A 25,635-nucleotide genomic window follows, 5' to 3' on the forward strand; every position below is an offset into this window, starting at 1 on the left:
CAGCATTAAGGAAGAAACAGCCTTGCAGTTGAATCCTGCGCTTATAGATTCCTTTTAAGTGTGTTTAAGGGCTGATTTAATACAATAAATCCTCACTGTGTATCATTCAAAGACTTATGTTGGCATTCTGGTCAGTTAGCCATATGGAATGCAAACTAAAATATTGCTTCACTGCTAGCAGTGATACTTGTGGGAGACATCTATATGGAGGGATATGCCAGCAACTACCACTGCAGTGTCTTGCTAGATGCTTGGGTTGCTAGTCTGGTTTTTACTGAAATAATTCAAAACAGGAGAAATTCTTGACTAATTGATTTTTGCATTTCCTTTTGCACTCATAGTCTTTATGGCCCCAGAGTCCGGTTGCAGCAATGTAAAAATACAATATTAAAAGTAATTAAAACATCAGGCAGATGTCAAAGGCCGGGTAAAGAGGTACCTTTTCAGCATGTGATGAACACTATACAAGGAAAGTATCAGCCGTACTCTTTCCAATTTCTGTCAGAATCTGAGCTATTTCATCCCTACAGTGCCTTGCAAAGTAGTTGCAGCAGCCTTCAAACTGTACACAGCCTCCAAAGTTCAAAGACAGCGTGCTTCTAAGTACAGATACTAGTTGCTGGGGAGCAATAGCTCCAGAGAACTCTTGCCTCCAAGTGCCACTAGCACACTTTCCAGAGACATCTGGTTGTTTACTGTGAATAGAATGCTGGATTACATCAGGGATGGGGAGCATGGGACCTGCTATATGTTGTTGGTCTTCAACACCTATCAGCCCAGCTAGCATAGCTGTTGGTTGGTGATGATGATGGGAGTTGTAGTCCAGCAACAGGATTCCCCATCCCTGGACCAGATGGATGTTCGGTTTGAATGGCTCTTATGGTCGAAATGGCGCTTCACTGACTCTGTACTCAAATCATCCTGGTTCCCCACACCTCTTTATTACATGGTGAATTAAATCCCTAATATATGACCTCCAAAAACATTTGTAAAATATGCTGTATTTCTAGATGTAGAGAATCCTGTTTTAATGTAGGGTGCGAGATTGGGAATTAGCCACTGCTTTTCCTATGAACATCAGCGTGCATGAAATAGTTTGCACCCTTCCTCAATACAGATTATTTATCCAATACAGAGTCATTTATCCAGATACTACATGCCCTGTTGCAAGTATCATTAAATGAGTTATACAAGTAATAATTAGGGCAGCTGCATAATTGAACTAAGGGCTTTATTTCCAAATAGTTTAAAATACATATGGTTGGCTCTTCACAAATAAACTGTTTTTTAAAAGCATTCCAAAGATGCCAGATTGAATTCCAAAGGGACAGTTAAATAAAGAAATTCTTTTTTGGATTGCAGATGGTTGTAGTAAATTTCCAGAGGGTTGGGTCCAAAAACCAAAATAGGAAATATTAAAATGAAAAGGGTTCACTTTCAGTTTTCTTTTATTTTGGAAGAAACTACACAGACTTGTGCAATATCATCATACTCGTACGTTCTCTTCAGAAAGGTGTCTGTTAATCTCAAGCCAGAGACAGTCTAAAATGAAAGGGGGAGAAAAAAAGATTGACAATGTGAAACCTAACAGGCTTCTGAACTGGTCATAAGAGCCCTATAACTCAACAGTATCACCTTATATAGGTTATAAGGACCCCATGCCGCCATTCTTGGAAAGATATTCCAGGGCGATTGGATTTTTCAGTTTCCCTCCATGGGTGGAGAAGGTGGTCTGCCCTTTAAAGGACAGGGGACAGAGGAAAGGAAATCATACCCCAGCCTTTTGCACTACAGACACAAGTCCAACAGCTACTCCCTCCAACCCCATATCGGATTTCAATGCCCAAGCGGGAGATCTTACCTGTAGTCCCTGCACAGATGAAAGCAGCGTAAGTGTCAAGTGTAGGGATGAAGTGGGGTGCAGTTTGCCCAGCTGCCTTCCTGACACCCCACACCAGTGAATGGAATTAGTGTTGCACATTTCCAAAACCAGATCCATGGTTCTTTCACTGCTGGATGGAAAAAAATAATAAATTAACATAGATCTCAATTTGTCTAAGGGCCAATTTACACCAGTTCATGTGTTTTTCTTTTTCTTTGCTGCCTTCTTTCTATGGTTAGAAAGAAAAGGTTACAGGGTGATGCATATGGTGGTTAAATCATTTAATGCTTCCAACAAACCTGTGGCTTAGTAATTGCCCAACAGGAGCCAGCATGATAATTAAAACATGTATTTCTTTTAAATTATTATTATTCTGATTATTAAAAATAAATGTTTTTTTAAAATAAAATGGTTTAAAAATGAAGTCCTTATATAATACAAATACACACATCTTTTTCAGCACATAGGACCAACTAGGTCACTGCCTCTGTCTCCTCTCCCTCAATAAAAACCACAAATATTTTTGGAATTCTAAAATCTGCTTTGTCCACTGTATCTCAGCAAGTGAGGGGCAGAATTATATATATCTAGGAATGTTCATTTAAAAAAACAAACCATTTCCATCACCTTAAAAGTAATTATATATTCCTGCAGTAAGGAAAACCTGGAATGCAAGCAGTATTTTAATACATCTAAAACATTGGGTGAATTACCTCTACAAAACCTACCCCTTTGACTGGAAACAGTAAGCAGTTCAAACTACAATTATTAAAAAATAGAGATGGCAGGAGGGGAAGTAATTTCATTACCTGCAGTTTGTTATTTTACATGTAATAGCAAACGGTTCTTCCAGGTTTACAGTGTCCGGAATTGTCTCCAACGAAACCCTGACATCACCATAACCTGGAGCCTAAGAAAGCATTAAAAGTTTAGCAAGGTACACCAACACCAAAAGAGAGACAGAGAGAGAGTGGCTGGGGGTGGGGAGACGAGACAAGCAGTAGTACTAGAGTAGAAATGGCCATTGTGGTCCCCTTCCGATGGATTCCACTTTCTACCATCCTCAGCAATGGGCTATTGTAGCAAGGACTGATGGAAGTTATAATTCACAACAACATCTGAAAGGCACCACAAGTGAATCATAGGATGACATTCTGGAGGAGTTTATGTAACATTACAAATTTCATGTTTATGCTGATGTACTTGGGAGTCCTCATTTGGATTTTTATGAACAGGAGCAACCTCAAACATCTTCAGAAAGCAAACATAAAAACTGAGATTTACAGTACAATTCTGGATAGCATTTAAGTACCGTATTTTTCGCTCTACAAGACGCACCTGACTACAAGACACACCTAGTTTTTGGAGGAGGAAAACAAGAAAAAAAAATATTCTGACTCTCAGAAGCCAGAACAGCAAGAGGGATCGCTGCGCAGTGAAAGCAGCAATCCCTCTTGCTGTTCTGGCTTCTGGGATAGCTGCGCAGCCTGCATTCGCTCCATAAGACGCACACACATTTCCCCTTACTTTTGAGGAGGGAAAAAGTGAGTCTTACAGAGCAAAAAATACGGTAAGTTTTACCCACTGAGATTAAAGAACATGATTTAGGTGCATTAATTTCAATAGGTCTACTCTTGAGTAAAACCTCTACAGCCTTTTCTCCTTATGAGTGCACAAGCCACTGCTTTCAAGAACTGTTCTATTTAACCATATGTTGATATTTAATTAAACAGGTTTAGACCACTTTTTAGGCAAAGTTACTTGGCAAAGCAGTTTACCACCACAGACAAACATTAATCCACAACATTCAGTAGTAAAACAAGTGATGGCAGTCTCATCCCAGGAACATACAAGCCAGCGTAACAACAAAATAAGCCATCTAGTTCTCAAAGAGCAGCATGAAAGAGGGAGCTGCCTTGGAATGAGTCAGGACATTGGTCAATCTAGTGCAGTATTGTCAACACTGACCAAAAGCAAATTTCAGATGGGACGCTCACAGCTGTGCCTGGTGATGTCTAGAACCTTCAGCATGCAAAGCAGAATCTCTATCACTGAGCTATGGTCATTCCCCAAATACCGTATTTTTTGCTCTATAAGACTCACTTTTTCCCTCCTAAAAAGTAAGGGGAAATGTGAGTGCGTCTTAGGGAGTGAATGCAGGCTGCGCAGCTATTCCAGAAGCCAGAACAGCAAGAGGGATTGCTGCTTTCACTGCGCAGCGATCCCTCTTGCTGTTCTGGCTTCTGAGATTCAGAATATTTTTTTTCTTGTTTTCCTCCTCCAAAAACTAGGTGCGTCTTGTGGTCTGGTGTGTCTTATAGAGCAAAAAATACGGTAATTAGCATTGGCCCCAAAGACCCTGATGAAAAAAATTGATGTAAACAAGGCATGTTTACAGCTAGCAAGGGAGGAAATATACCTGATCTCACTTGGAATCAAATTCTGTATTTGGGGTGGGGACCGCTGAAAACAGTCTGTTCTATGTTCCAGCAAAAGTGCTGTATATATATTTCTGGTCTTATGAATTGTAATATTAATGAGAACTTGAGAAGAATCCCGATGGATCACATCAACGTCTATTTACTCCAATATTGTTTTTACAATTTCTAAATTTTCCTCCCAGCACCTGATATTCAGAGGTAAACTGTATCTGCACAGGCTCTTCACTATTTCCCTTCTGTCTTTAAAGAGAATCTTCTGAAAAATACTTACCATTCGTTGGAGCTGACTGGTTTGCAACCTTCCCCTTTCGCCCAAGTTTGTCTTCCATACTATATCCAGCTTTCCAATGACTGTCACACCTTTAATAACGCCAGCTTTCTCTGCAAACTCTTGCTTTGGTTTAAGACAGTAAAGATACTGTCGAGTATCCATGGGTTGCAGATACGTTCTTGAACCAAATGTTGACACACTGGAAGAGAAGGGGCAGGTTTACCTTAGTTTGTACCTCAAAATTGGACTTTTCGACAAAAATCCAGTGAATTCCGGATTGGCTATCAGATTCAATTTTGGGTTGCCTTTTCAGTTAAGAAAGCATTTTCAGTTAAGAAAGAAAGTAGCCTGCCTCCAGAAGTTTTAAGGAAATCAGGCTTAGCAGAGAAAAAAAATTAAAAGACAAGCAAGATGTTTTTGCGAAAGTTTGGAAGGGAGGAATATAGGAATGGGGGAGGCCTCAAACTGGCTAGACCACCTGTTCTGCTATGCTACACTGGACTATATTCTACAGTAATCTTGATACAAATGGTGGTGATAATTAAGAGAGTTCATAGAAAATGAATTGAGGTATATGCCAATGTTTGAAATTAAAAGCAAAAGTAGCAAGGTCATCAAGATACCACAGTAAGCAGTACGACACAAAATTATACAGTTGTACCTTGGTTCTCGAACAGAATCTGTTCCGGAACTCTGTTCAACTTCTGAAAACATTCAAAAACCAAGGTGCTTCCGGGTTTGTGGGGTTCGAGAGCCAAGACATTCGAGTCACAAGGCGTTAAAGAACCAAGGTATGACTGTTCTCTGGGCCCATAATACAAGGAACCACAGCAAAGAGCGTCCATTTGCAAGAACAGTTTCATCAGCGCACGTATAGCTTCAGTTTTTGGTACATGAAGATACAAGCACCATGATGCATGACTGTAGCCAGTACAGTCTGAAGAAGCAAATAAGGCCCTTACCTGTCCTCACCTTGGTTGACTGCATTTAATTCTGCTACGTTGTACATAATAGAAGGTTCCAGTGACACCTTCTCCATGAACATTGGAGAGGTTGTGATATTCTGAATCTGAGCTTCCAGAAATACTTCATCAGTCTAAAAGAGCAGAGAAAACGCCTAAATAAAAAAATAATCTCAACTGACAAAATGCTCCAGCATCTCAAGTGTTTGAAAAACATTAAACCACAAACGCAGTTAGTTCATGCCTGAAAATCAAAAGTAACAGTCATTAAATGCAAGAAAAGTCTTTATCCCAAACAGAGAGCAGTAGAAGCAAAAATGTTAGTCAACTGGAATAGTGCTGAACAATGGATTTGGGAAAACTTTGTCATATTTTCCTATTCTAAGGTAGTGTCTATATGGCCTAAACGGGACTTGCAAGCTGAGCTCCAACGGTCCACATCAATTCAGATTTTCTTTTAAAAGGAAAGAAATAACACTTTATAAATGTCAAATGAGTGCAATGCACAACAGACACATGCCATGCCAGATTAATGATGCACCAGGCTGCATACAAAGAAAATATTGTTAATAGGTGTTTTTTAAAGTGTATGAACTGTTACAGGGGTTTAGAGGCATGCTACAAAAACTGTTCACATTGACCTAAGAACTGCTCTAGTCTCTGCTATAAACTTTCATAATGGCACAGAGCTTAATATTCTACTACATCAACAACCTTATTTCTGGTTCTAAGACACCTAGTGCCCTTCCCATCTCAAGAATTAAAGAACTCGATGCAATTATCAACTGCATATCCCTTAACCGGGGACATGGTACAAATGTGATCTGTTTAAATGTATCTGCAAGATCTCAGTCCTGCAAAGCAGGACTGACGTATCTGGCAGTTCAAAGCTGCAATCAAAACCTGCTGACAATCAAAGGGATGCCTGCAGGGGAGGAACGATGGGAGCCACTCGATCAAAGGCTCCAACATCATATCTGATTACAGGCATGTGGAGGCCCTGTGTAAAATGGAAAATCCCATCAAGAAAAAGGGGCATACTTGGTTTTTGTAACTGAAAATAGGATAGCCCCATACCTATTTTGCACTGTTTATCAAAAGTTGAGTTGGAACTGGATGTTGACTGGTGGTGGCAAACTGTAAAACAATTTCAGCCTCTCACATTCCATGCTGTTTAGAGGGCCATCAAAAGGCAATGGGTGGGTCAGACATTAGCTTAGTCTTACAAGATGGAGAAAGCCTCAGGCCCACATACTACTCCTTCCCTCTCCAGCAGCTTTCATTTCTGTTTTTCGCAAACCTGGACAAATGGTAGTCGATTCTAGCTATAGTTAGTGAAAGCAAGCCACAATTTGTGAAGCTGGCTCATTTCAAACAACTGTAAGATTAACCACAGTTTAGAATATTGTCTGATTCTTAAACAGTGGTTAATCTAAAACAGAAAAACTCCCTTTCAGGCTCTTTGCTGGGAGATCAGCAAACATTTAGGTAAATTAGCTATTAGACAAAATTCCTGGAGTCTCTTTGGCAGCATAAAAATTCCTGTCAGTGGCTGAGAAGACCAAAAAGCAACAGGTGAATAAAGGTTTTATCTTTATTGTCCTAGAAATTGTCTTTCTGGGGTTATCATGTTATGCTGATGTCACCTAACACTGTATTAGATCTGTACTTTTGGTTAATTTTGGCCTATTAACTGTATAATAAAAAGGTAGTGCATGTTGTAAAATAGAAGCAGTAGCTTCTGGTCTTCTCAGATTAGAGGGAGGGGAGTATTATGTATTCAAGCAAAACACCAATGACAAATAAAATTCAGTTATCTTGCTTTTATTTTTTTTTTTAAAAAACCTTAAGTACTATCATGTTTTCTAGCACTAGGGATTTAATATTTTTCTACTCTTCTGAAAGAATATCCCATAAATCCATTGCTTACATCTTGTGTTTTCCAAATTTCCCATCAGTGTCTTTTAAAACAGCAACCACCAGAAATTTAGCAAGAGCCAAGTTGAGGGAAGAAAACAAAACCAAGCAGCATAATGAAAAAGCAAGGTAGCTTACAATGACGCAGAGGTTGATTAGTCTCACTCTCATGATTAGTCTCAATAGCATGATTCGATCAGAGCGCTTCACAGCAAATTTCCTGGATTATTATAGCACACACGTTAAGATCTGAACTGCAATTACACCGTTAGAATCACTGCCACATGCATTCATAAATTTGAAAAGAGTTTTAATAAACATATAAAGAAAGATGTGAAATGTCTTGTCTCTCTCCTCCCATCCAGTGTCTTCACAAAAACAGCAGATAACATAAATGTTGCCATGATTTAATATGAAACAAGCCTACATGCAAGGCTCTGTGTACTTTTACACCAACAAACACAAGAAACACTACCAGGTAAAGACCATTATTTCAAATAGTGAAAAATATATAAATTACGTAAGGAAATTTGCACAACGCATTGGAAGGAAAATAGGCACCAGCAGAATTTTCTGAAGTGCTATGCTAGTCAATTAAATGATTTTTTTAAATTGCTTTTGAGGGCCATACACTCAAGAATGGTCTTTCCACATATAAACCTACTTGGGACTCTTAAGATAACCCAAGGTCCTTCTCTGTGTGCTCCCATTTAAGAGAGGCTAAGATGGTAGCAATGAGATAACAGGTCTTTCCAATGGTAGCCTCCAGCTTGTGCAACACTCTCCCCAAGGAAGCTTGCATTTGATCTAGTAGACTCTTAGCACCTCAATGGAGGAGAGAAGATATTCTTGCTTACAATTGACTATTGTGGATGTACATGGTTAGCATGCAGTGTTGCCTTAATGGATACATTTGCTATGTATTTTATTTTGCTTTAATTATAAGTAAACTTGAGACTTCCTTAGCTGTAGAAGTGATGAACAAATCTAATACTAGGCTTGTGTAAGAGATTTTATAGCCACTGAATTTCATTTCACTTGTTCACATGACATTCTAGCCTGTACTGTAAAAGCCCTTCTGGGAATGGAAAATACTTTCTGCATGCAGAAGGATAGATTGGCCTCCAACCCAATACCTTCAATTTAATGCAATTTCTTATACAACTTTAATTTTCTTTTTGCATAACTCATTCTGGCTTTGTGAATCATCAGACAGGCCCAGAACTATTCCAGACCATGACACCCCACTCTAGTCACTCATGACAAATCACACTTTCAGCGTCAGAGACAACAGATCTCCGAATATGAGTTGCTGAGGTTCACAACTGGGAAAGTACTATTCTGCTCATGTTCTACTTGGGGGCTTTTCATAGGCATCTGGCTGGGCACTGAGAACAGAATGCTGAACTTTGGTCTGGTCCAGCAGAGATGTAAAAAAATAAATGTTTCATAAGATTTGCAGAAAACTGAATTTTTGCCCAATGAAACATGTGCTCCCAACAGAAATTGCAACAAAAATAGCCCGGCCCATGTGCTTTTGTAGCCTCAACAGTATGCCTCTAGGAATATCATTGTTGCTCTGTGGTCAACAATTTCCTAGTCACAGTAGTTTACTGAAATATTTATTCAGTACAGAAGTCTGAACTGCAAAATACTGTTAAACAATGGATGCAAGGAGAGAGCTAGTATGGGGGGAAAGGGGAAACAAGCCAATATCTGTGTGTACAAACATTGCTTTTCCATTATGTTTTCCAAATAATGTTAGTAACAGGCAGAAAGACAAACAGAAGACAAGCATACATATTTATAAATAATAAATAAAATTACCACAGAACTGAGGTCACTCTAATGGGAAAATAAAAAAGAAAACATTAGAGAAATTAGGGTTAAATGTTAAAGAAAAAAAGGAGGACAACTAAGTTTCAAATAAAATGCATCTTTCTGCATTTTTTTTGGTACTTTCTAAACAAGACAGCATTAGTAAGAGAGAAATGTAAACTGGCAATAAAAATAAAAGGCTCACTACTAAGAAATCTTATTTCTAAATAAGACCATGTCGGCATATGGTATAATGAAGAAATAAATTATGTGAAATGGCAAACACAGGGAGTGCACAATGAACACAATGGTAAACCAGTACATGCTCACAGAAGAAGTCCATTACTTGGCTGAATACTTCCATATGGGGGAAAAACTGAGGACTTGTTAATCTTACAAATAGTCTCTTAATGCACAAAGTCTTAAATACGGGAGGGAAACCTGTTTACTGATGACTCTCGGGTTTTAAATTGAGCCAGTCTGCATATTAACTGCATGTATTTATACATCATCCTATAACAAAACCTCCCATTGTAATTAACAAGCTGCAAGAAAATGGAAAGCACCATTGGAAAAGGACAAGTGCTAAAATGCACCTCCCAATGAATTGCCTTTCTTCAAAAGCTTAATTCGGTACCGTAACAACCTTTACATTTATCAATTCCCCCAACGCCTTTATGCTAGGTATCTTTAAATATTGTTTGGCCAACAACTCAGGGAATTACCAACCCCATCACTGGTACAAGTGCACTTGCAGAGCATCTCTGTCAGAGGCACTGTGCCTTTAAGACCCAAAGGTCTTTCTATAATTCATCAAGTTGCACCTATCTCAGGATGGAGATGCAGTGATGGGGAAATCCGCACCCACTGCATTACTGTCACACAGACCTGATAAGTAATTCTACTCTGGCATATCACCTAGTATTAGTTTACTTAACATCAATAATGTTAAGTAAGGTAGCTGCCTTTTTGACTAAATCTGAACCACAAGTTTATCCAGTTAATAACGAAACAAATGTTTTTAAAATGGATTATAACTAAATATGCAGCCACATTTTCCCCAAATGGTGATGGCAATGACAAATGGAGAGATTAAAGTGAGAAGGAGAGCAAGGTGTAGATTTTTACTCACCTGTATTCCTCACCCTCGGCCAGGAAAGAGGGCAAGATCATTATATTTTTCCAAAGCTGTAATAGCTAGGCAGCCATTTTCTATAGCTGGCATACAGAAATTTAATGCCAGAATCATAGAACTGTAGACTTGGAAGGGAAACCGAGGGTTACCCAGTTCAACTCCCTGCAATGCAGGAATCTCAACTAAAGCATCCCTGACAGAGAGCCATCCAAGCTCTGCTTAAAAACCTCCAAGGAAGGAGAGTCCACCACTTTCTGATGGACTCTGTTCCACTGTTAGCATGCCCTTTGGGGTATTTTGTAGTTTCTTGGTAGCTTTTAACATACAACTTGGTTTTTTTAAAAATAAAATAAAAAAGACTGTAAGTACAGTTAAACAAATTCACTCCTTCACCTAGTTTTCAAACAATCCTTTCAGCTCTATTTTCCTAAGTTTATCTCCCCAGATTTTTGTCTTTTTCTATTTTGTGGCTATTCCAGCTAATAAAAAGTGCGTAAGTTCAAACTGCCAACACCTGTCAATTCTAAAAGAGAAAAGATTAATATTATGTAGTAAGGAATAATTAAAAAATGCTTTGCCAGGTAATAAAGTTCTGTTTATTTGTCTGGGTTAAACAGAACAGATAATGAAATGGGCCTATTATATCTCAAATGGGAGATCTAGATCTATAATCCTGAAAAAGAACCACCATTTTAATTCACAATATAACAAGTTTTCACTAAGAGCCTGTTCAGGATTTTGGACACCAAGCACTAAATACAATATTCTGGATTTACCTCAGCATTGTAGAACTTTGTTTTCACATCTAGCGGTTTGAGGACCTGTTTGAAAAAAGAATAAATACTAAAGGGAGATTTATCAAACTCCTTCATCAACACTAAGTACTACCTGCTCCTGAGTATTTCAAAAGTAAAGTTGTTAACTTGAAGTGTTCCACTTGTGTCCATATAAGCAAACCCCAAAATTTACTTCAGTGGAAGAACCCAGCTTACGCATCCCACTTTTTCTTTCCTATGTCTACAGACGCTTCCACATTTTGATCAGGTAAAAGGATTTTACAGTAGCATGGCAAAAAACCTCTCCCACAAAAGTTATTTTTATACCAGAGTGTCATATAGGTCACGATCATACTCTTTAATATAATGATGCATTTCAAAATTAGCAGTTTTAATTTCCACAACCTTTAATTAAGAAATGCTGCTTTTTCCCAGCTTCTGCTGTTGGAAGGAAGTCAGCCAGTGGCAAATAAGCTGCAAGCAATTACACTATCAATTGCTGGCTAAGCTTTCTAATTAAAGGAGCAAAGCATATCAATTATCAGGTGTTATATACGCGACAAATAAATAAAATCTTTTCATTTGCATATCAGCGATTCTGACCCTGAAATCAAGACAGACTGCAAATAGACTTAAATTATTCTTATTAAATAATTTGTTTGCATGCCACTTTAATGCAAGAGTTTCACCTTTAAATCATAGTGAAGTATATGGAAATACTTGTGCATGTTACTAAAAACAGAGGTGCTTTGCTCCTTCCCTGCTCCTCCCGGAAACAAGAGAGCAAGAGACGAGAGGAGCACCTGCAGTTTCAGAAGCAAGCAGTAGCGCTCTGCACCTTCACTTCTGGAACCATACTGAAATTTAGCTATGTTTTCAACAAGGGTCACCTGTGGAGCAGCTACTATTTAACTCTACGTTTGCTACCTGCCATATCTTCACAACTTTATGATTGGGCAACTATACCCTATACCAGGCAGAAATTCGGCAGATACCACTACCTTCATCTCTGCAATTTCATGCAAGGAAAATTTCATGCCTTCATTTTTTGCCCATTATGTAGCTGTTAAAAGGCACAGGAACCCCATATCCTTATGATACCTGATTCCTCTATGTACAGACACCTCACTCCTCAGAAGGTGTTTTCTGTAACGCTGTTCTGGAGTTTCTACCCTAAAAACCAAACTTCCAAATCAAAACTCTTCACTTGGTTATTTTTAAAGTTACCAGGACAGGACCCAGATAAGGTTCCCCACTTCTAAACTCTGTGAGGTACTGGCATCCCTGGTTTCTGCAGCTTTACCCATATCTACCTACCTACCATCATCCATTCATTCATTCTGGATTAATTCCATTCTGTCTCTGACTTGGCTTACAAACAACTTGGTAGATGACCTATGCTAAGGAGTGGACTGACAGAGAATAGCCCTGCTGGTACTCTTGGACCTCTCAGTGGCTACTGATTCTATTGACCTTCTGGGGTTCAACTTGGAAAACACGGTGCTACGATAGCTCTGGTCATTTCTAGAGGGATGGACCTAGAAGATGCTGCTGGGGGGACTTCTGATTGACATTACGGTACTAGCCTCTCTTGCACTTCACTTTGACGCTGATGTGAACTTGTACCGACAAACCCAACATTAAAAGAAACCTTAACAACAACTGCACCACCACCACCACCACCAAATTTGCCCCAGATAAATTCTGGGAAAAGTTGCAAGCACGGGCAGCATAGAAGAGACAGAGAGATACACAAGGGCTAGATATCTTCAATCACAGTCAACACTGCCAGCTATGTCAGCTTAATACCTGAAATTTGAAGAACTTTCTGAAGTACATCTTCTCACCTGTCTGTGTGGTGTAGCTTACCGCACACACTAAGCTGAAAGAGACAAATGATTCAGTGGGGTTTAACTACTTTTCAGTCTTGCTTGTGTTTCCAGGTTGGGAGGAGAATGGGGAAATGGAGCAAATGATGCAAATTTGCAATTCATCTCCTTCAGATTTCTGAACACATTTGGTAATAATTATTTTTTTACAGAATGGGAAAAACTAAATTAAGTTTACAGATGGTTTTAGACTACCAGAAACATTTCTGTTAATGCAAGGCACCATTCCCCACGGGACCAACTGCAGCTCTCTGTGCCATATCCTATACTGTTCCAGGAGTTCCCCATATCTTTCGAAAGGCTTTTTTGGAGTGTGGGAGACACATTGGGAAGGAGGGATTGGCAACAAGCAGGTGTCCTGCCTTTGGCAAGCTACCTTTAGATACAACCCTATGAATTGGGGGGGAAGTATAATGTGTCTTACATGTGCGTTCCTATTTCCTTTACTTCATGGTGTATTACATCATCGATACAACAGTCTTGTTTGAGTTCTGCCACTGCAGCACTAGAGGCTGAAAGGTTTAAACGCTGCGAACTTGTCTGTAGATCAGCCTTAGAATTAAAAACAAAAAACTCTTCAATAAAAGAGAGGTTGAATTTTATTACTGAAAATAGTTTTTCATTGCTTTAACTGGTTTTACATTCCATCCTCCCCAAGGCATTCATTAAAAATCTGGACACAGTCCACTGAGAAGATGTGATGCCTGAGCATCCCGAAAGCTTAACATGTACTCATCATGATCTCTTGCACGATTGTGGTTGTACAGTAGAACTTCCTATTGGAATATACTTGGAGAGGGTAAGAAAAGTGCAGAACAAACCTACTTTCAGACTGCCTCAAAAATATATAGCAAGCAAAAAGAATATGCCTTTTACAATTTACCCTGTTACCTTTAGATACACCCCCGTTGTTTTTGTTCAAAGTTTCCTTCAACTAGAAAAATGTTAACTGATTAATTACCTTAAAAACACACTTAAAACTACTTGATAAGATCAAACATACCTTTACCAAAATATCTTTTACCACTTGGTGACTGTCATTATGTACACTGATGTAGCTGGAAAATGTCTCTCCTAAGAATATATTTCTGTTCAAGAAGGGAGGAGAAAAGAGAACTGTTAAAACCATTGCTTTGAATACATCTCTAAAATCTATTATTGCCCACTTTTAACAATTGTACCAAGAAAGCCATATTTATAGTTCTGTTTTTGCATCTTCTAGCATTGATGATATTGCATGCACATGGCTCAAAACCTCTGAAGACAATCTTATGGTTTCAGTACTTAACATAGTGCCTAAGCACAGAAGAGTGTTGACAAGAACAAACAAAATTAAAATAAGTAAGCTAGTCTGAGCTAACTAAGGCACACAGCATGGATGTGTAAATGAGTATGTTGTGCAGATTTTAAAAGGGAAGATAAGGATAACATGATGGCTATATGACACCTCCAGGTTCATAGGCAATGCCACTGTCTGGGGAATCAAGAGTGGGAAAGAAGTATTGTCCTTACATTCTGCTTGCAGGCTTTCCATAGTTATCTGATCGGTCACTGTGGGAAAGGGGATGGTGGACTAAATAGCTTTAGTCAAAACCAGAAGGGCTGTTCTTATATTCAAAATCAGGGTCTGGTAGTTGCTAGCTTTACTTTTAACTCACCAATTCTGTTTAACAGTAAAGATCTCTTCCTGCTTCATCCAATGACTGTTTACTCAGAGGTACCACTGATTCAAAGTTAGAAACCATAATAGATGGCTTCCTAACCCTGTAACGCAAGAGGCCCTTGGAAACAGTTTGTGGCAGGAGGAAATTAAGAATAATAATAGACTTTATCCATAGGAAGAACAAGGAAGATAGGTTGCTGACCCCTGCTCTTAGGACTGTGGCCTAAGCCTATTTCAGCTGTGGGCCGGTCCACCATCCCTCAGACCATGTGGTGGGCCGGATTATATGGGGGGGGGAATGAACAAATTCCTATGCCCCACAAATAACCCAGAGATGCATTTTAAATAAAAGCACACATTCTACTCATGTAAAAACACACTGATTCCCAGACCATCCGCAGGCCGGATTGAGAAGGCGATTGGGTCGCATCCGGCCCACGGACCTTAGGTTGCCTACCCCTGCCTAAGAGCATTCTAAGTTGGAAGCAAGTACAACTGAAACTGCTGGTATTTACAATATTAGGACAGTTCTGCACAGGACTAAAGATCATAAAACAATTATCTCAACAAATCTACACATCTATATACAATTCTTACCCAAAATTCTGAGGCAAAGTCAACATTTCCCCAAGCATTAATGTTTCTGCTCCTTTTACTGTGGAAGGATCATCTTTCATTAACTGGTTAAACAGATCTCCTGCAGTAATATAAAATTATATGTCAGGTCAACTATATTGATATTTCTATATAAACTAATAAATTTTTTAATTGATTAGCCACTGGCTTTTAACTTATTTTAATATATTTTCAATTGAACATACGATAGAAAATACATGTGAAGTGGCATTCCTGTTAGAAGGAAAGGACATTTAATCTTTTTGCCATACTAAATGGCAGAGTTCTAAACAAACAAGTCTAAGCAGTTTTGTAATATGTATAAACTGTTACGATATAGAAGCAATGCGGCCGCGAGCTGGTAGCTTGAAAGCAAAACATAATGGGAATGTTGGGACTGTTCCGTGGGAGACAGAGGGACAGTCTATTCACAGTGCGAGGCACCGGAATTAGCTCAGAGTGTAATATGAGCTGTACAGGAAGTACAGGAGGAGTTTGTCTCTCGGCTGTTGGAGTTTGAAGAGAGCAGTCGTGTTTTTCTGTAACGCTGCAAAGACAGAAATAAAGGCATGTAAATACGTTTCTGTCTATCTCTTTCCCCTGCCCGGGGGGGGGGCAGGAAAGAGGGGGGGGTGTTCTTCTCACGCCGAGAAGGATCGCCTATCGCGACCTCTGCCTGTATCCTGCCGGGGAATGCAGACAGGGAGGTCAACCGGAGATCAAGCCAGGTGCCTGGAGAGTGGCCAGTTTCTCCTGATAAAGGCTTGATTCCCAACATCTGGTAGCATGGAGCCGATGGTTTTGATCCATGAAAGCAACAAGAGAGGTTGATGGATCGTACTTCATCCTCTGCAAGGAGATAAGGAAGATATGGTAGCGTGCGGATGGAAGCTACAAGGACGGCTGAGCACCGGAGGAGGTGTTTTTGCTGAGCAACGGAACCCCTAAGGTATGCTGATTTTATGGCTGTGAGAGTGAACGCAAATTGAAGTATTCTTCGGTTCACTGAGTGTCTGCTTTTGGATGAAACCAGCACTGAAAGAGAGCCACATATTTCACATACCTGAGTCTTGATAAGCCTGGAATGTCCAGTTGCTAAGCAACGAAACGTCAGTAAAGTGGAAAGTTACTGGCCAACAACGGAAGAGGGGCTGGGACTGTGAGAGGCTGCAAAACAGCGTTTGTTTTGTCTATCTCACTGCTCTTGGAGGGACTTTCAAAACAGCCTGTGTTTAACTGCCAAGTGAGGCAGTAAGCAGCCAATAGACTCTTGGAATTTTACAAGCTCGAGAGTGAGAGCTGAGGCTTGGATTCAAAATGGATGCCAAGAAGGGGGGAGGCTTACCTTACCCTCCTCCACTGACTAATGACAATTATTCCTCATGGTCTGTAAAGATGAAAGCCCTGCTTCAGAATCAGAGGATTTTTGGGGTGATTGAAAACCCCATCCCTGCTGCACCAATGCCAGGTTGGAATTCACAGAATGTGAGAGCCAGGACGGCCATAATTCTGTGCATCTCAGATGATAAACTCGTGCATATTCAGAATTTGGAATACGCGCGTGAGATTTGGCAAACGCTGCGTAGAATACATCAAAGAGATGCTGGTTCTTCAGCGTTGCTGCATTTTGAAAAGCTGACCAATCTAAGGCTAGCGCCTGATGGAGATGTACAAGCGCATCTGACAGAGATGAAATTCTTACGCCAGCAGATGGCAGAACGCAATTTCCCTCTACAGGAAGAGATATTCTGCTTCATGATTATTAACAGCCTTAATCGGACTTATAAAACGGTTGCAAGTCAGCTTGGTTCTCTACCTGCCGCAGATCTCACGACGGAGAGAATCTGCGCCGTGGTTCTCAATGAGAGAGATCGCCTTGCTGCAATAGATGTCAAAGACAGGGGGAGAGAAGCTCGGAGTTCTGACACCCCCACTGCTATTGCTAGTGAAGAACAGGCTGTTGCTTTGAACGTTGTCCGTTGTTTCAATTGTGGACAGACTGGACATCTTCAGCGGAATTGTAAGAAGCCACGTCAACAGAAAGGAGCTAAGGGGAGCTCTGCAAAGCCTGAAGCGTCAGGCAAAAGTCGTACCAAGTCCCAGGTGAAACCTGCAAAAGCATTGCTGTCAACAAAAGCCGCATTTTCAACGGAGAACGCTTTTGTTCTTGACATGGGATGCACACAGCACATGACGTCGCACAGAGATCTGTTTTCAACGTTTAAGAAGCAAAGCTTCACTGCGAAACAAGCCAACGGCCAGGAGCTGGAAGCGACCGGGTTTGGAACTGTGTATCTTGAAAGTCTGAACTTGACTATTAACAATGTGTATTTGGTTCCTGATTTAAAGTTCAATCTGCTGAGTGTTTCGCAGATCACAAAGAAAGGTCTGTCCTATGATAGAGAAAGCTGCAAAATCTTCAAAGATGGAGAGCTGTATCTTTCTGCCAGAGAGAAAGATGGACTGTATTTGTTGACTTTTAATCAAAATGATTGCATAAATTGTAATGCATCTGAATCTAACATGATTTCTCTCGCAGGTGTGTCAAAAAACGTCCAGAAGACGACGCAAGTAACCAAAGCTTTTCAGCGAGTGTATGCTGATGTGATTGGTCCTCTAGCACCATCTAGAGGCAATGCAAGATATTATCTTGTGTGTGTGGATTATTTCTCTCATTATGTGTGGGTATATATAATGCAGAAACCACAAGAAGCCTTAGAAAGGTTTAAAGAGTTTTGTGACAAGGCTAAGAATGTTCATAATGCTAACACTGATTGTCTTTTCACAGATGAAAAGCCAGTTTTTCTTTTACAGGATTTTCTGGATAAGAAAGGGATAAGGCACAAGACTGCTGTTTCTGCAGAAGCATGGAACAGAAGTGTCTGTGTGCAAGTGAACAAAGAATTGCAAAATGGGATGAAGGCGCAATTGCTGAGTTCACATTTGCCACATGAGTATTGGGCGGAGTCGTTAATGTGTTATTGTTACACTTGGTTGAGAAAGGTTTCAAAAGATTTGGGAAGTTCTCCTTTTGAGAAGCTGTTCCATAGAAAACCTTCTGCTGCCCATTTTAAGGTTTTTGGGTCTCATGTGAAATCTGATGCTCCAGGTGGAGTAAAGAATGCTAGAGGCATTTTTGTGGGTTATGAAAAGGGTCTCTACAGAGTAATTTTGTCTGAATCTGGTCAGGTGATTCTCACAAAATTTCTGGAGAGTGCTCCTGAACAGGAGAGAGTAATTGTTCACACATTTCCCACTGAGGACAATTCAGATGATGATGATGATTTTACTAATTACAGTGGTACTCAGAGTGACAGTGATAGCTCAAAGAGCTCAGTTGACACAGTCATTGAGAGGAAATCTCACACAATGGCTAGACCTTCACAAATGAAGGATGAACCACTGTTTACTATTGGAACTGGTTCTCCAAAGAGTCCTGAGACTGAACCAGTAAGCAGAGAGGATCAACACCTCATACGCAGGTCTGAGAGAGTTACAAAGGGTGTACCACCCAAGAGGTATTCAAAAGAGTTTGCTAACTCAGCTGTAGCATGTGTTACTATTGTTAACAACTCAAGAAAGGTTGAAGCTGTGCCTAAGTCAGAGACAAAGACACAACAGGGAGTTGCTAAGTGTAACACTACATTCCCTAGCCAAGGTAATGCAGATGCACTCATTCCTTGGAAGTCAGACAACCAGAGAGGTACACTGGGGAAACCAACGGCGGGTAGTTCCAAGGGTGGAACTGAAACAACAGGGGAGTGTTATATGTATAACAACTGTTTGTTTTCTTCTCTGGATCACGCATTGCTCGCAGCGCACATTGATTCATATGGGGGAGTATGTTACGATATAGAAGCAATGCGGCCGCGAGCTGGTAGCTTGAAAGCAAAACATAATGGGAATGTTGGGACTGTTCCGTGGGAAACAGAGGGACAGTCTATTCACAGTGCGAAGCACCGGAATTAGCTCAGAGTGTAATATGAGCTGTACAGGAAGTACAGGAGGAGTTTGTCTCTCGGCTGTTGGAGTTTGAAGAGAGCAGTCATGTTTTTCTGTAACGCTGCAAAGACAGAAATAAAGGCATGTAAATACGTTTCTGTCTATCTCTTTCCCCTGCCCGGGGGGGGGGGGGGCAGGAAAGAGGGGGGGGGTGTTCTCACGCCGAGAAGGATTGCCTATCGCGACCTCTGCCTGTATCCTGCTGGGGAATGCAGACAGGGAGGTCAACCGGAGATCAAGCCAGGTGCCTGGAGAGTGGCCAGTTTCTCCTGATAAAGGCTTCATTCCCAACAATACATGTGAAGTGGCATTCCTGTTAGAAGGAAAGGACATTTAATCTTTTTGCCATACTAAATGGCAGAGTTATAAACAAACAAGTCTAAGCAGTTTTGTAATATGTATAAACAGCAGTTTAAACAGACTTTTTATAGTTCTGTGAACTTTATTGTTTCTTTTTTAAAAAAAACAAAAAAACCTTCAACAGTAATTTATCTGCTATCTTTGGAAGGAAAAGCAACCCAGAAACTTCTTGGCAAACGTTGGCTCCAGTTCTCATGAATTCTTGCAAGACCTGCTAGCTGAGATCTTCTGATTTTTATTGTTGTTTTGAAAGGCTATGATTTCATGTATTTGTCTCTCAGTTCTATGGGGTGTTGCAGGGAAAGCATTCCACGTGGGCATACATGGCAATAAATGAAACAATGACAAAAAAGGAAAAGAAATTTTAAGTTTCTGTACTCTGGTTTGAAAAAGAAGGGATCTGAAATGTCCATGTGCTCCGCATAGTGGCAAACTTCAATCATTCCACATTGCTGAGCTTTTAGCTTGCTAGGACTGTACTAACACACCCACACTCCCACAATGCTGATGACTGGGGACTTAGGATGGTGCATAAGTGTGTTCCTACAGGCCTCTGCCAATGGAGAGAAAACATGCAATAAACTGCACATTGTTAGCAGAAAAGTTTTCTATAGAACCCAGGTTTCATCAAGTATCACAATTGCGCTGGTTCACACATAGGCAAACTACTGGTCATAATCCCTGAGGTTTAACTTAACTACAATATTTGACACTGGTGTTGTTCAGGAACACTCCACACATTCAAGTACAGTATTTTCAGGTACGTGCTGGCTTAACAAGAAATCTAACAACAATGTGCCTCTATATGCAGATCTACCAGAGTTTGAGTATTATTTAACATCATAAAAAAATTTACCTGGCAAGTCTCTCTCTTCACAGGTCACAGGAATATTGGTGAACAAAGTAGGTTTGGTCAACCTCATTACTGTGAATTTAGAAAACAAATTCCACATTAATCACACACTTCATCACCAGGACTTCACTAGAAGCTCAACATATTTAACTTCAAAATAAGAACCGTAAGACCTGTTTGGATAGTACCTTGTCCCTGGAATTCTGCCCAAGTTTTATGTATTTTGTTGGTATCTACTGAGCACAAGAAAAGGAGATGAAATTGGGCTTAATGTGAAAACAACTAGAAATGCAGGAAGTGCTCATTCACACTGATACTTGAGCAAAGACATGCATATCCATTTTTTTTAAATCCCACCAATAATATTTTTTAAAAATGTTTTAAGATAATCATGGATAACTGCAAAAATCATTTTAACAAAACACAATACTCATAACCGCAATGATCCTTATCCAACCATGTTGAGAGTACCATTTGTAAGCAGTTGTTTGGTCCAAAGGATAGTTGACTCCCCCTAAGGCAGATGGGGGGGGGAGGTTTCCAGTCAACCAATGCTTTCCCCATTCATTCAAATGTAGATATTAAGGCTGGACCAGGCTCTGCAAACTACTGACTGTAGACCTTCCAAGTGTCCCTATTTTCCAGGGACAGTCCTGGATTTACAGAAGCTGTTCCAATTTCTGATTTGATCCCAAAATGTCCTGCTTTTCCTTAGTATGTCCCAACTTTCATCAGGGAAACATTGGAGGGTATGGAGTTATCCAACCCCTGAAGATTTTTAATGCTTAAAGTTTTATTGTGTTTTTATATATGTTGGAAGCAGCCCACAGTTGCTGGGGCAACCCAGTCAGATGCTGAGGTATAAAAAGAAGAAGAAAGAAATGTTGGAGGGTATGTGATTGCAATAGAATTTGCTTACAAATGACCATGTTTAGATGGCATACATTTTCTAAGGGCTAAGAACACAAAGAAGTCTTGCCTCGGTACAGAACATAATGGCCAGTAGGACAACATTCTGCCCACTGCCGATGTGACTACAATCTATAGGAAGCAAAAATGTAGGCCAAACACACAAAAAGGGAAACAAATATATCAGCATGATGGACTTCATAAAATTGAAGTTTAGAAATTATTACTCCAACACAGCAGCCTTTCTTTTTATTGTTCATTAATTTTAGACAAATCATTCCAAACAAATGTGGAAGGTCATTTCATTCATTGCATCAGGCTTACAAGGGGCATTCATTTTACAAGGGACATCTTCTTAAGTAGTCACAGGCTTTTTGAGAACTTAAAACAAAGCATAATCCAGTCTTGTAGAGATCAGTTTGCTGGAGATGTCCGGTTTCCCCTCTAATTTTCAATGAATCTATACTCTGAAAAAAGTCAATCCTCTAATCAAAGGGTACATATATAGAGAACATGACTTACTATAGCTCAGAAGCATGAGTTCTTTTTACGTGAGCAAAGAAAGCTACAAGGAGGGCTTCTAATTTAAATAAAACGGAAAATGTCCAGGATAAGCTAATTACTCCCCTTCTGCCCCCCCCCCACAGATTTTTTTCAAAAACATTGTAAGGCAACAAAGTGTATTTAAAATATAACATTTCACAGAAAGCCTTGTTATAAAGCTACAGACTATGTATGATTCCATATTTGTGAACAAACAAATTTATTTTCCCCAAAAGGTTTAATTTTTCTCTAAGGTTGTTGGCAACATATTCACAGTACAGTATGTCACAAAAAACTGAAATCTGCCCTTCACATCTCTGGATCGTAGCATTACAAGACGGCAGTTCATTGTGTTTGATCATCTTGTTGAGCTTCACCCAAATGTCCTCCAATGTTTGACTACCAAATGTAGATGGTTCAATTATCCACTGGGCTCTATAGAATGCATGGAGCTTTAATTTGTCTAAAGTGCTCTGCAGTTCTCTAGATAAAGGAAGAATCTTGTCTTTGAGCTTGGCGTTGGGAAGAGACACACTCCAAGACCTTCTCAGCTTCTGATTGCTGCTTGCTGTTTGCTTTTCCAAATTGCTAAAACTGTTTCTTTCATGCTCAGCTTGCAAACACTTCCCAGCTTTTACATCAGGATGAAATTCCTTAAGCCCTGCTGTACAGTCATAAGATGGGGAGCTGCAAGCCGTTTCTATGGCTGCAATGTGTTGTTTCATTTGCTCTACATCTTCACCAGAAATAACTGGAGCGATTCTTTTAGGTTTAAGGGGAAGTTGACGCAAGTCATTTGGAAACCAGGGTATGAAACTTGGGAGCTTCCTAACAGGAAATTCTTTCAGTGCCTCTTCTGTGATTCTTTGCAATGCTGCAGGGTCCCGTTGCCATGCTCGATAGTGCAGAATCACCTCCATGCTTGTACAACAGGAATCCACATGTTCTTATTTTAAATGTTTCTTGGACAGCAGCTTCATCACTAATGATATAATCACTTAAAAGAATCTTTTCATGCCATGTGCTGTGCAGTTCAGAAGAAAACAGGACCTAGAGCAGAAGTATTGCAAGTAATAAGACACGCTAGCAGTTTTCCCACTAAAATTCACCATCATGTTGACGCAGTTATTGCTAGAAAATGCTGTAGCAAGTGTAACGGGCTACAAACGTATGCAGTTGGAAAACCAAAACACAACAACACCCCCTTGGACTTATAGTTTTTTTGTTTCTGTCAGACATCTGGGTTTGCTGCAACTGCTAATTCAAACCAGAATGCTACATAAGTTTCTCCAATACAGAAATTAAACAAGTGAGATGGCCCTTCTGTAAGGGAACTGTGATACAGCACCAACTTTCTGAACTTCTGTGAGTGCCAAACGAACATGTTGCCTTAAACATATATCACGGCATTGCATAACTGTTTCTTTCCAACTCTAAAGCGGCTTCCCAATTGCGGAATGCCCTCCCCTCACAGACTCAGCTCATGCCAACGCTGATCGGTTTTATGCATCGTGTAGACATCCCTATCTGAGCAAGCATTTTGCTGGACTGGATATGTTTTCTCATCCTCATGGTGTTGTGATATAAATCAGATTTATTGTTGTACTGGTTTGCTTTTTCAGATTGTTTATTTTTATTGCTAAACAAATAAATAGCAGTCACAGAAGGGGGAGAATCAGGAACAGGGGCCGCAGTGCGTGGAGGGTTAACCCTTTTACTTCCACACTGTGGCCCTGATGACAATTTCTTCACATACTGTTTGTCACAGGCAGGAAGCTTTCATGCAGCAGTAGTAGCTGTTGCTTATGACTCCTAAGAAGAAGGAAGGATAGCAGAGTTGGAATGTTACTATAGTAGGATAATAATTGAAAAAAGCGGAAGAGAAGCTGGGAGGACTGAAATGATTCATGTTCATGGTAACATCTGAAGTGTATGCATGCACATGGGGTCACAATTTTAGACTGGGTAGTGTTCCAAGTACTGTCTATGCTATTTGTGTTGTCACAGAGGAAAGTTCTCTCAGCCTTAGAAGCAGGAAGGCAAAAAAATGTTTTAAAAGAGATCCCTGGAAGGATGCTCCAATGACAACCATTCTTCCACAAATCTGCATCTTTGGGTCCTTACTTTGAAGGTCCCCCTTTTTTCTAGCTTGCTCTGCAATTCTTTAGAGCTCCACATTGTATATGTACTTTCTCTATTTAGTATTCCTTGCTGGCAACTACAGAAATATATATTGCCCTGAAATGTCTTTAAAGCATTTCTGTCTACAGAAGTGTATTGGGATTGTGCTTTGTGATGTTCATACACTCCACTTCCCCATAAGGAAATTATTTCAAAAGAGTTGCCTTTTTCAACAACTCACTATTTGTAAGAACTTGAAGGGATACTGGGACAGGAGATAGGAAGGGTTCTAATTTCAACAATTGCTTAGGTACTGGTCCCAATCAATGCACTCTCCACACATCTTTCACAGCTTTTCCAGTACTCTTAGTGGCCATTTTTTCTCAGCGGACTCTTTTCATGTGATAAACTCACACAACTGAGACTTCAAGGAAGCAGGTGAGAACTAGTTCCATTAATCTTGTTCTTCCATCTGAGGTTGCAGAAATGGGTTTGGTTTTTTCCTAAATAGCTTGTGTTGTGTTACAAAGAAAGGATATATATTGGAAGGATTAAGGGATTTCCTCTAAGGCTTGACAGATTTTTATTTATTTATTTTTTTAGTTCAAGAAAATGTTCCATTTTCTGGGAGCTGACGATAAGATAACAGGCACCCCCTTTTTCAAAGCTCACTCCAGGAGCAGCTGTATAATATTGCAGCCCCACTTGCTTTAGAAATGTTTACACACCACCCATCTCTGAAAGCTTGTTCTGCACCAATGTTGTCCCTCTTGATTCACAGCTGGGCAAGCGCAAGGAAGGCCTACCAACTGAAGATTTCGCAATGGATTTTGAAATGCAGTTCTTGCTTATACAAAACTGCACACACACAAAAACACCCTACACCACTGACCATTTCCTAGGGAAGAGATGATGTCCTTCTCTTTTAAAAGAAATCTGAAAACATTGGTAGATTCCCCCTCCTGAGTGCACACTCTGGCTTGAACCAATGAGGCTGGATCTGGGTCACTTTCCGAGCTCTTTATTCAACAACGTGCCCTGGCAGGTGGAATAAGGAACCGACCTTTTGAAAAGGATACCCGACTTCTCCTGCAAATTAGCTTTGGGCCACCAACCGCTCTCACCTGCCGATCCCTCCCAGGTTTTAATTGCCTAAGACCCACCCGCTTTGGTCTCCTAAAAACAGCGGCCAAGGGAGCCGCCACAAAAAGGAAGCGGGGCTGGATTCTCTCCTCCTCGCCCCTTGTAGGATTTGCTTTTCAGCTGCTCAGCCGCAGGCCAAATCCGAAGGAGCGGAGGAAGCGAGAGCGAGTACCTTTCAGGGCCAAGAGATGCTCCTGCTTGGGCTGGGTAACATCCATCGCCGCAGCCGCTCCCGGGCCTCTTCCTCCTTTACGGAATCAGCCGAGGCCAAACTTCCTCCGGCCGCGAACAAGAGGTTCTCTCCCCGGCTTTGGCCCGCTTCCTTCTCCCAGCTG

At 40.3% G+C, this 25,635-nt stretch overlaps 1 protein-coding gene across 4 annotated transcripts; it reads right to left on the minus strand.

Annotated features, from left to right (window-relative positions):
* Window positions 1-1,430: 1,430 nt before the first annotated feature.
* TRAPPC13 (trafficking protein particle complex subunit 13) lies at window positions 1,431-25,614 on the minus strand. Of its 4 annotated transcripts, none has more exons than XM_081213077.1 (13): window positions 25,473-25,614; window positions 20,588-20,656; window positions 15,352-15,451; window positions 14,095-14,179; window positions 13,516-13,643; window positions 13,012-13,084; window positions 11,203-11,247; window positions 9,301-9,318; window positions 5,557-5,690; window positions 4,595-4,793; window positions 2,692-2,792; window positions 1,862-2,009; window positions 1,431-1,542 (listed from the first exon to the last, which is right to left on the minus strand). In XM_081213077.1, the coding sequence occupies exons 1-13, from the start codon at window positions 25,516-25,518 to the stop codon at window positions 1,438-1,440; spliced, it is 1,251 nt and encodes a 416-aa protein (XP_081069203.1). In that variant the 5' UTR covers window positions 25,519-25,614; the 3' UTR covers window positions 1,431-1,437. The 4 variants fall into 4 exon arrangements, with proteins under 4 accessions (XP_081069203.1, XP_081069202.1, XP_081069205.1 ...); XM_081213076.1 differs by having other exon boundaries at window positions 1,862-2,012; XM_081213079.1 differs by lacking the exon at window positions 9,301-9,318.
* Between the last annotated feature and the right edge of the window lie 21 nt (window positions 25,615-25,635).

The sequence above is a fragment of the Podarcis bocagei genome (assembly GCF_964188305.1).
Source record: "Podarcis bocagei genome assembly, chromosome: 11".
In the NCBI taxonomy this organism is placed as follows: Eukaryota; Metazoa; Chordata; class Lepidosauria; order Squamata; family Lacertidae; genus Podarcis; species Podarcis bocagei.

Excerpts from the sequence above, each read along its gene's own strand:
- TRAPPC13 (XM_081213076.1), bottom strand. The coding sequence starts at position 25,518 with ATGGATGTTACCCAGCCCAAGCAGGAGCATCTCTTGGCCCTGAAAG. Across the intron at positions 15,452-20,587 it reads TGAAGAGAGAGACTTGCCAG|GAGATCTGTTTAACCAGTTA; the intron begins GTAAATTTTTTT and ends ATATTACTGCAG. Across the intron at positions 4,794-5,556 it reads GTCAACCAAGGTGAGGACAG|TGTGTCAACATTTGGTTCAA; the intron begins GTAAGGGCCTTA and ends CTTCTCTTCCAG.